The 12403-nt window shown below is 38.0% G+C and overlaps 1 protein-coding gene across 7 annotated transcripts in view; it reads right to left on the bottom strand.

The window, feature by feature from the left end:
* rapgef6 (Rap guanine nucleotide exchange factor (GEF) 6) overlaps positions 1-12403 on the bottom strand; it is a 341924-nt gene that overhangs the window by 112575 nt on the left and 216946 nt on the right. For all 7 annotated transcript variants that reach the window (XM_061891505.1, XM_061891506.1, XM_061891508.1 and 4 more), the window contains one exon: positions 6948-7079. In XM_061891505.1, the coding sequence (XP_061747489.1) occupies positions 6948-7079 (132 nt within the window). The remainder of the gene's footprint in view (positions 1-6947; positions 7080-12403) is intronic.

Below are 12403 nucleotides of genomic sequence, written 5' to 3'. Positions count from 1 at the left end.
CGACTTGTCCAGGGTGTACTCCACCTTCCGCCTGAATGCAGCTGAGATAGGCTCCAGCACCCCCCCCCCCCGCCACACCAAAAGGGACAAACGGTAGAAAATGGATGGAGTCTGTCTTGTTAACAGAGGTCGTCTTTCCAGGATGCGGAGGAACGTTGTCAGAACGGGGACTGTGATGTGGTTTGTTTTCCCAGAATTTAAAGGAATTTAAAGGTAAAGACACGAAAAAAGTGCAAACAAAAGGCGCGCACAAGGCGGGGAACAAACTTGGCTAATAAAACAAAAAAAATAGCACAAAGGCAGAAATATGGACATTAAAACGAAAGACTCGAACTGTGGCATTTAACAAACAAAGACTTACTTGTGGTGGCGTGAGCAGGGCAGCATGAACTATGACATGAAATAAGAGTACAATGACGCCAGCCCCACTGCCTGGCAACTACAATCTCAAATAATAGTGACATGATTATTGACGGGTGCATGAGTCCAAACAAATCAGGTGTGTGAGTCCAAGTGAATCAGGTGAACTCATTGGTCGTCATGGTAACCAAACAAGGGAGCGTAAACAGGAACTAAAAAGAGTCTTAAACCAAGAGAACAAAACTAACAAAACGTGATCACGAAGACATGAGGAACGTCAGGAAACAGCTTGCCGGTAAGAAGAATGATTCATTCCACAAATCACCACAAAAAAATGCAGCAAGGTTGACCACGGCACGGAAAACAAGAATGGCTTCGCCAAAAGGGAGCTAGACCAAAATACTTAGCGCAGGAGCGAAAAAAATTGCATGAGAGAAAACAAAAGCACCAGCTCGATTGAGGCGAGACGATGGCATAAATAGCTCTCTGATTAGTGCCACGGGAACAGGTGAGTGTCCCGAACACTCATTAGAGGCAGGTGAAGGTAATCAGCACCCATGGCAACCAAGAAACACAAAACTGGGGTTCTGAAACAGAACTTAAACAAGTGAATCAAAACGGGCAACGGATCATGACATGTTCAGCTGTCAGAGCTAGGCTTATGTTTTGTTTGATTAGCCATTTTACTGCCGTTTTACATACTGAATAGTATTTTTTCAGTGAGATACCTGTAAAGGAACTTGTTCTTAGGCAATAAATCTTCAGAGGAAAAAATACTACTTTTGAGCACCACAAGTTTGTTATAAGACACATTACTTCACTATACTCGTAACTAAGGTTATACCGATATTAGTATAGTATCGCGATACTAATGAATCACATTCGGTACCATACCGCCTCTAAAAAGTACCTTCACTGCTAACGACGCCGTAACTGAATGTAAACAAACGCTATAGGTGGATGTCCACCTAATATCCACTGTAATGATACCAATTACAGGAGCGTATCTAGTCGATACTAGTATGATTACATTGATATTTTTTTAGGAAAATCTTTTTTCGTTTTTTTTTCAAGTTCATTTTATGTTTATTAACTCAGGAAACATGTCCCTGGACACATGAGGACTTTGAGTATGACCAATGTATGACCCTGTAACTTGGTATCAGATCGATACCTAAATTTGTGCTATCATCCAAAACTAATGGAAGAATAAGTGATTATTACATTTTAACAGAAGTGTAGAAAGAACATGTTAAAAGAGAAAATACCAGATATTAACAGTAAATGAACAAGTAGATTAATAATCCATTTTTACAGTTTGTCCCTCACAATGTTGACGAAATAAAAGAATGGTAAATGACACAACTAGGAAACTTTCTTTGTTTACTTACTAGTAAAAGACAAGTTGTCTTGTATGTTCACTACTTTATTTAAGGACTAAATTGCAATAATAAACATATGTTTAATGTACCTTAAGATTTTTTTTTGTCAAAATAAAGCCAAATATGCAATTTTTTGTGGTCCTCTTTATTTAGAAAAGTTTCGAAAAGTACCGAAAAGTATCAAAATACATTTTGATACCGGTACCGGTACCAAACTATTGGTATTGAGACAGCACTACTAGTAAGTATAGCTAATAATATGTTTTAATTGCTAATTTCAAGGTCACTTTTACATGTTTAAAGCTTAAATATAATGTCTTATTTAAAAAAAAACAAGACAATTATGTTTGCTAATTACAAGCAAAAACATCCATCCATCCATTTCTACCGCTTATTCCCTTTTGGGGTCACCGGGGGCGCTAGTGCCTATACCAGCAATAACCAGGCGGAAGGCGGTGTACACCCTGGACAAGTCGCCACCTAATCGCAGACAAGCAAAAACAACTACCGTATTTCCTTGAATTGCCGCCGGGGCGCTAATTAATTTAAAACCTCTTCTCACTCCTGCGCTTACCAAAGGCATGTGGTAAAAGTAAGCATGCGCTAATTATTTTAAAACCTCTTCTCACTCCGGCACTTACCAAAGGTATGCAGTAAAAGTTTGAGTGTGATGTAAGCTTGGACCTTAAATCCTACTGAATAGCTCTTAATCTTCTTCCCTTTATGCGATTTCAAATTACCGGTATTGAAATCAGCCTCCTCCATTTTGAAAATGATGACAGGGGAAGTGTCACTCGTGACGTCACGAGTTTGACCAGGCGGTAATACTAAGCATGCGCTAATTATTTTGCGAAGCGAGTTTGACCCGGCAGTAATTCAGGGCAGGCGCATACTATATGCCCTTTGGCAATTCAAGGAAATACGGTAATAGTAATTATAATTTTTCTACTCTTTTTAAAAGGCATTTTTATCCAGCCGCGCCCCCAGCATCACAGGTATATTATTGTCAATCTGAGAAAAACTCTAATAGCGCTATAAAAAAAAAAAAAAAACGACTTTAGACAAAATATTTACTGCATTAATTCTGCTATATCAGCTGCACAAGTTGCTTTTAGGCTTTTATTGATTGGCAGCCATTAAAAGACTCGGGAGAGACGTTTCCGGAACAGTTTTGCTGGGAAAAAGTCAAGCTTGAAAGGTACAACAGGAAGCTGCACTATTTGTACTTTATGTTGAGCTTTGGCAATAAGAGTTAGATGGAGTTTTCAAATCGGTAATTAGTGGCCACTTGATTAGGTACACAATAAGATGTCAAATTGCATAAATAGAAATGTGAGTACAGAGTACTCCAAAGGGACAAATATTAGAGAATGTAGTAAACTTTAGAAAACAGGTGTTCTTAAACTTTTTCCACCGAGTACCACCTCAAAAAACACTTTGCCCTCAAAGTACAACCATTATGAACAACGTTCAATAGAATAGCGTAGTAGGCCCAAGTAGTCATTAAGCCAGGGGTGTCAAACTCAAATACAGAGTGGGCCAAAATTTTAAACGGAACAAAGCCGCGGGCCAAGGTTGAACAAAGTAACCTTTTAATAGGGACCCAAAAAAGTTTTGCATTAAATATTGAACAAGCAAGGCTTATATAACTTTAGTGACATGCAAAATCCAGTTTCAAATAATAATAATAATAATTAAAATAACATTTAAATACAAATGTTATGCCTTTTTTTCTATTTGCAATCTTCTGAGGTAAATATCACATTTGAAAGACATTTGAAAATAAAATAACAATAATGAATGAACCAAACATTCAAGCCTTGAAGTAGCAAGAGAAAATTCATGAATAAAACGTTAATTATTGGTCAGTTTGCTGGAAGTTTCCCGGAAGAGTCAGTGCTGCAAGGGGTTCTGGGTATTTATTCTGTTGTGTTACGGGGCGGAAGTTCACCTGAAATGTGTTTGTCATTCTTGTTTGGTGTGGGTTCACAGTGTGGCGCTTATTTGTAACAGTGTTAAAGTTGTTTATACGGCCACCCTCAGTGTGACCTGTATGGCTGTTGACCAAGTATGGGTTGCATTCACCTGTGCGTGTGTGTAAAAGCCACAAATATTACGTGACAGGCTGTTAGTATGGAGGAAAAGCGGACGTGACGACAGCTTGTAGAGAACGCTAAAGGCAGTGCCTTAAATGCACGCCCCCAATATAGTTGTCCAGGTGGAAATCGGTAGAAATTCGGGAGAATGGTTGCCCCGGGAGATTTTCGGGAGGGGCACTGAACTTCAGGAGTCTACCGGGAAAATTAGCAGGGTTGGCAAGTATGAGTATTAGCGGTGAATGCGGTGTTACAGCGGCACCGACGCTGTATAACACCGGAGGGCCAGCTCTAATGCTAAATTGATATTGCCTCAAGGGCCAAATGAAATTACACGGCGGGCCAGAGTAACATTACATACACACAGTTTGAACCATTAACACTGTCTGAATACAGAAAAATAAAAAAAACACTAATCACTAGTCACTAGACTCGCTATGGAAGTGCTAAAACATACAGGTGTAGTGAGTTCACATTATTCACCCTAAGGAACTTTAGTTATTAGAGAGTTCTGGTCGGACGCTTTTTCACGGGACACATTTCCGCCGTTGTTGTTGCACTAGTGAGCCACGTATGAGGAGAAGCTGCTCCGTTACTGATTTAAGTAAAGTCTGAATGTCATTAAAACAGTTAGCGCCATCTTTTGACACTTCTTCCACTCCCGTCCTTGCACGCTACACCGCTACAACAAAGATGACGGGGAGAAAAAGCTGTCGAAGGTGATCTATGGAACATTTTGACCAATGAACCACTATTACATGTTAAGTAGACCACAAGGAAGTGTTTTACATTTAGGAAAAAAAATCATGGTATGAACTCTTTAATGCGCCTTATAATCCGGTGCGCCTCCATCCATCCATTTCCTACCGCTTATTCCCTTTTGGGGCCGTGGGGGGCGCTGGTGCGTAGCTCAGCTACAATCGGGCGGAAGGCGGTGTACACCCTAGACAAGTCACTGCAATACATATATATATATATGTATATATATATATATGTATATATATATATATATACACATGTATATATATATATATATATATACATACATATATATATACATATATATATATATATACACATGTATATATATATATATATATACATACATGTATATATATACATATGTATATATATATATATATACATACATACATATATATATGTACATACATACATACATATATATATGTATATACATACATACATATATACATACATACACACATATATATATATATATATATATATATATATATATATATATATATATATATATATATATATATATATATATATATATATATATATGGCATTTATATATATATATATATATATATATATATATATATATATATATATATATATATATATATATATATATATATATTTATTTATATCGTGGGTCGGCAACCCGCGTCTCTAGAGCCATATGCGGCTCTTTAGCGCCGCCCTAGTGGCTCCCTGGAGCTTTTTAAAAAATGTATGAAAAATGGAAAAAAATAGAAAAATATATTTTTTGTTTTATTATAGTTTTTGTAGGAGGACAAACATGACACGAACCTCCCCTAATTGATATACAGCACACTGTTTATATTAAACATGCCTCACTGATTCAAGTATTTGGCGAGCGCCGTTTTGTCCTACTATTTTTGGCGGTCGTTGAACTCACCCTAGTTTGTTTACATGTACAACTTTCTCCGACTTTCTAAGACGTGTTTTATGCCAATTCTTTTTCCGTCTCATTTTGTCCACCAAACTTTTAACGCTGTGCATGAAAGCACGAAGGTGAGTTTTGTTGACATTATTGCCTTGTGTGGAGTGCTAATCCGGCATATTTGGTCACTGCACGACTGCAAGCTAATCGATGCTAACATGCTATATGTACATATATTTTTTGTAGCTATATTTGAGCTCATTTGGTTTCCTTTAAGTCATCAACTAATTCAATTTATATCTCATGACACACTATCTGTATGTAATATGGCTTTAAATTTTTTGCGGCTCCAGACGGATTTGTTTTTGTATTTTTGGTCCAATATGGCTCTTTTTATATACATATATATATACATATACATATATATATATATATATGTAAATAGAGCTAACAAGACGTCCTGCATTCTGTGCCGTCTTCTTCCCCTGTACCGTGACAGGTAGTTATTAATCATAATCCATTAATAACATAAAAGCAATAATAGTTATTAGACCAAAGATATTTGCAGCACACATGTATCACGAATATTCGGGACATGTTTGGGGGGACTCGGACAAGGTGTGGGGGTCACGTGTTCAAAGTGGGAGGCTACACGAGTGCTGCCGTGGTTGGGGAAGTGACGCTGCGTAGAGGAAGCTGCAGCATGGCGTCTAAGCGACTCAGGAAGAAAAGGTCAGGTTTATTTCCCGCGTGCGACCTTTGCTCCGCCGCAGGAAGTAGCAAGCGAGATCATTAACGTTTAACATTGACGTTCGAAGCACGAAAACATGACTTTCTATCCTCATCTTAAAACTCATCTGTATACTCTAGCCTTTAAATAGACCTCCTTTTAAGACCAGTTGATCTGCCGCTTCTTTTCTTTCTCCTATGTCCCCCCCTCCCTTGTGGAGGGGGTCCGGTCCGATGACCATGGATGAAGTACTGACTGTCCAGAGTCGAGACCCAGGATGGACCGCTCGTCGGGACCCAGGATGGACCGCTCGCCTGTATCGGTTGGGGACATCTCTACGCTGCTGATCCGCTTGAGATGGTTTCCTGTGGACGGGACTCTCACTGCTGTCTTGGAGCCACTATGGATTGAACTTTCACAGTATCATGTTAGACCCGCTCGACATCCATTGCTTTCGGTCCCCTAGAGGGGGGGGGGGGGGGGGGGTTGCCCACATCTGAGGTCCTCTCCAAGGTTTCTCATAGTCAGCATTGTCGCTGGCGTCCCACTGAATGTGAATTCTCTCTGCCCACTGGGTGTGAGTTTTCCTTGCCCTTTTGTGGGTTCTTCCGAGGATGTTGTAGTCGTAATGATTTGTGCGGTCCTTTGAGACATTTGTGATTTGGGGCTATATAAATAAACATTGATTGATTGATTGAACTAAGGTAAGGTAAGGGCGCGCTTACCTGGTAGATGTCCGACAGGCTGCTGCTCCCCGAGTCGCTGGCGATGCTGCATCCCGACTGGCTGGGCGGCACGTGCATCACCTGCTGGTGGGCGTGCTCTGTCAGGTGCATCTTATTGAGGTCGGCAGGAAGCTGCTCAGACAGACAGGAAACCAGCAGAGAGGAGGCGAGGGTGAGATGTGGCGCACACGCAAACCTACAGGAAGTGCTTGACACCTCATCTGTGCGCTCTCTTTAGTATTTTCACAACAAAACCAAGACTTTTGTTTCGTTAAAAAATAGACCAGGTACCACAAACCCCGTTTCCATATGAGTTGGGAAATTGTGTTAGATGTAAATATAAACGGAATACAATGATTTTCAAATCCTTTTCAACCCATATTCAGTTGAATGCACTACAAAGACAACATATTTGATGTTCAAACTTATAAAACATTTTATTTTTCCAAATAATCATTAACTTTAGAATTTGATGCCAGGAACCGGTGGCGAATAAGTTGGGAAAGGTGGAAATAAATACCGATAAAGTTGAGGAATGCTCATCAAACACTTATATGGAACATCCCACAGGTGTGCGGGCTTATTGGGAACAGGTGGGTGCCATGATTGGGTATACAAACAGCTTCCCAAAAATGCTTAGTCATTCCTAAGAAAAGAATGGGCGAGGTACACCCCTTTGTCCACAACTGCGTGAGCAAATAGTCAAACAGTTTAAGAACAACATTTCTCAAAGTGCAATTGTAAGAAATTTAGGGATTTCAACATCTATGGTCCATGATATCATCAAAAGGTTCAGAGAATCTGGAGAAGTCACTCCCAATAAGCGGCATGGTCGGAAACCAACATTGAATGACCCTGACCTCCGATCCCTCAGATGGCACTGTATCAAAAACCGACATCAATCTCTAAAGGATATCACCACATGGGCTCAGGAACACTTCAAAAAAACCACTGTCACTAAATACAGTTTGTCGCTACATCTGTAAGTGCAAGTTAAAGCTCTACTATGCAAAGCGAAAGCCATTTATCAACAACATCCAGAAACGCCGACGGCTTGTCTGGGCCCGAGATCATCTAAGGTGGACTGATGCAAAGTGGAAAAGTGTTCTGTGGTCTGACGAGTCCACATCGTGTCATCCGGACCAAAGGGGAAGCGAACCATCCAGACTGTTATCGACGCAAAGTTTAAAAGCCAGCATGTGTGATGGTATGGGGGTGCATTAGTGCCCAAGGCATGGGTAACTTACACATCTGTGAAGGCACCATAGGTTGTATTTTTTCTCTAAAATTGTCTTTCTGAAAGTTATGAGAAGCAAAATAAAAAATAAATAAATTTACTTAAACAATTGAAAACCAAGTCTTTAAAATATTTTCTTGGATTTAAAAATTCAATTTGAGTTTTGTCTCTCTTAGAATTAAAAACGTCGAGCAAAGCGAGACCAGCTTGCTAGTAAATAAATAACATTTAAAAACTAGAGGCAGCTCACTGGTAAGTGCTGCTATTTGAGCTATTTTTAGAACAGGCCAGCGGGCAACTCATCTGGTCCTTACAAGCGACCTTGTGCCCGCAGAAACCGCGTTGGTGACCCCCGATCTAGACTTTGTCTCAGTATATTTACAAAGTTAATAAGCTTTAAGCACTTTAAGCACCATTAAAGACGTGTTTGGAAAAGCAACAAAGTGTTAACTCAATCCGTCGCATTGGTGACATACACAACTGCCACAACACATTCATTTATGGGTCATGTACCTGTTCCAATCATGGCATGATAATTTAAAAAAATTAAGATGACATCAGAATTGTTTTATTTGTCTTACTTCTGCCAACAGTAGAACAAGCAAATCCTGAAAATGTACATATTACTGTAGTGGAATTTTTGACCTTTATACCATATTTTGTGTCTGTTTTAGTCCAAAAAGAAAGTCTATTTAAAAGCCTCTGAATCACTGGAAGAGCATATGTAGGTGAAAGTTGAACTTGCGGTCGCTCTAACCATTCTACAAAATGTTTTGGTTGTTTTTTATGACTAAGGGATCCAAGGTTGTTGCGGAGCAAGCAGTTGCAAAGCAACGGGACCTTGACACATGAGGGAAACATATATAAAGCAAGTGGACCAACTTTTGATATGCTTTGCATGATTTTGTTTGATTCTGGATCTTCTGGAGGACGATGTCTGTCTGCATGGGCAATTCAATCCAAACTGTACTTTTTGATTATGGGTAAATACATTTTTTTTTTACTAAAACCACTTTGTTTGTTGTTTAAGCTTCTTATCAATCCACCACATTACAAACAATCCTCTTGGTAAAATGATGTTTGCATAATAGCAGGAATCATTCGTCACGTTGAGGTGTACACCTATAAAACTGGCTAAAAAAGATAGCATGCTAACAGGTGTCATTTTTGCAAAGTAACAATATATTTGACGCTGAGATACATGCCTGAAAAAATTGCAAAAAAGCTAGCATGCTGACAGGTATTATTCGTCCCATTGGTGCATACCTACAAAATTAGCTACAATAAAAGCTAGCATATTGATGTTTGCATGATAGCAGGAATCATTCCTCACATTGAGGTTTATACCTATAACACAGGCTAAAAAAAGAAAACTAACATTAGCATGCCAATAGGTGTCAAGTAACAATACATTTGATACTGAGGTGCTAACTTTAGAAATTTGTAAAAAAAAAAGCTAGTATGTTAACATTAGCATTCTAACAGGTGTCATTAGTCACGTTGAGGTGTATACTTACAAAAAAATAACTCACACAAAACCTAAGATATTGATATTAGCATAATAGCAGTTGAGGTGTATACCTATGAAACTGGCTAAAAAAGATAGCATACTAACATTAGCATGCTAACAGGTATCATTTTTGACATATATTTGACAATGAAGTGTATGCCTGAAAAAAATTCAAAAAGAACTAGCATGTTAACAGGTATCATTTGTAACATTGGTGCATACCTACAAAATTTGCGAAAATAAAAGCTAGCATATTGATGTTTGCATGATAACAGGAATCATTCGTCACGTCTAAAAAAAGATAGCTTTCTAACATTAGCATGCTAACAGGGGTCATTCGTCAAGTTGAGGTGTATACCTACACAAATAACTAAATCAAAACCTAGGATAATGATATTAGCATAATAGCAGGAATTTGTCACATTGAGGTGTATACCTATAAAACTGGCTAAAAAAATAGCATACTAACAGGTGTCTTTTTTGCCAAGTAACAATATATTTGACGCTGAGGTGTATGCCTGAAAAATTTGCAAAAAACCTAGCATGTTAACCGGTATCATTCGTCACGTCTAAAAAAGATAGCAAATTTAGCTAAAAAAAAAAAGCTAGCTTATTGATGTTTGCATGATAGCAGGACTAATTTGTCACATCTAAAAAAAGATAGCATGCTAAAATTAGCATGCCAACAGGTGTCATTTTTGCCAAGTAACAACATATTTGACGCTGAGGTGTATGCCTGAAAAATTTGTAAAAAACCTAGCATGTTAACAGGTATCATTCATCACATCTAAAAAGGATAGCAAATTGTGCTAAAACAAAAGCTAGCATATCGATGTTTGCATGATAACAGGAATCATTCCTCACGTCTAAAAAAGATAGCATACAAACATTAGCATGCTAACAGGTGTCATTTTTGCAAGGTAACAACATATTTGACACTGAGGTGTACGCCTGAAAAATTTGCAAAAAGCCTAGCATGTTAACAGGTATCATTCATCACATCTAAAAAAGATAGCAGAATGTGCTAAAATAAAAGCTAGCATATTGATGTTTGCATGATAACAGGAATCATTCGTCACGTCTAAAAAAAAGATAGCATACTAACAGGTGTCATTTTTGCCAAGTAACAATATATTTGACCCTGAGGTGCATACCTGCAAAATTTGCGAAAAAAAAGATAGCATGTCAACATTAGCATGCTAACAGGTATCATTCGTCACGTTGCGGTGTATATCTACAAAATTAGCTCAATTAAAAGCTAGCTTATTGATGTTTGCTTGATAGCAGGAATCATTCGTCACGTCTGTAAAAAAAAAAGTATACTAAAATTAGCATGCTAACAGGTGTCATTTTTGCCAAGTAACAACATATTTGACGCTGAGGTGTATGCCTGCAAAATTAGCGGAAAAAAGTTAGCATGCTAACATTAGCATGCTGACAGGTATCATTCGTCACGTTGCGGTGTATACCTACAAAATTAGCTAAAAAAAAAAGAGCTAGCATATTCATGTTTGCATGATAGTAGGACTAATTTGTTACGTCTAAAAAAAGATAGCATACAAACATTAGCATGCTAACAGGTGTCATTTTTGCAAGGTAACAACATATTTGACACTGAGGTGTACGCCTGAAAAATTTGCAAAAAGCCTAGCATGTTAACAGGTATCATTCATCACATCTAAAAAAGATAGCAGAATATGCTGAAATAAAAGCTAGCATATTGATGTTTGCATGATAACAGGAATCATTCGTCACGTCTAAAAAAAAGATAGCATACTAACATGAGCATGCTAACAGGTGTCATTTTTGCCAAGTAACAATATATTTGACCCTGAGGTGCATACCTGCAAAATTAGCGAAAAAAAGATAGCATGTTAACATTAGCATGCTAACAGGTATCATTCGTCACGTTGCGGTGTATATCTACAAAATTAGCTCAATTAAAAGCTAGCATATTGATGTTTGCTTGATAGCAGGAATCATTCGTCACGTCTGTAAAAAAAAAGTATACTAAAATTAGCATGCTAACAGGTGTCATTTTTGCCAAGTAACAACATATTTGACGCTGAGGTGTATGCCTGCAAAATTAGCGAAAAAAAGCTAGCATGCTAACATTAGCATGCTGACAGGTATCATTCGTCACGTTGCGGTGTATACCTACAAAATTAGCTTAAAAAAAAAGAGCTAGCATATTCATGTTTGCATGATAGTAGGACTAATTTGTTACGTCTAAAAAAAGATAGCATACAAACATTAGCATGCTAACAGGTGTCATTTTTGCAAGGTAACAACATATTTGACACTGAGGTGTACGCCTGAAAAATTTGCAAAAAGCCTAGCATGTTAACAGGTATCATTCATCACATCTAAAAAAGATAGCAGAATATGCTAAAATAAAAGCTAGCATATTGATGTTTGCATGATAACAGGAATCATTCGTCACGTCTAAAAAAAAGATAGCATACTAACAGGTGTCATTTTTGCCAAGTAACAATATATTTGACCCTGAGGTGCATACCTGCAAAATTAGCGAAAAAAAAGATAGCATGTTAACATTAGCATGCTAACAGGTATCATTCGTCACGTTGCGGTGTATATCTACAAAATTAGCTCAATTAAAAGCTAGCATATTGATGTTTGCTTGATAGCAGGAATCATTCGTCACGTCTGTAAAAAAAAAAGTATACTAAAATTAGCATGCTAACAGGT

This window comes from Nerophis ophidion, linkage group LG28 (genome assembly GCF_033978795.1).
Source record: "Nerophis ophidion isolate RoL-2023_Sa linkage group LG28, RoL_Noph_v1.0, whole genome shotgun sequence".
Taxonomy (NCBI): Eukaryota; Metazoa; Chordata; class Actinopteri; order Syngnathiformes; family Syngnathidae; genus Nerophis; species Nerophis ophidion.
The sequence above is the reverse complement of the archived record's forward strand: the minus strand, read 5'-3'. Positions and strand labels throughout refer to the sequence as shown.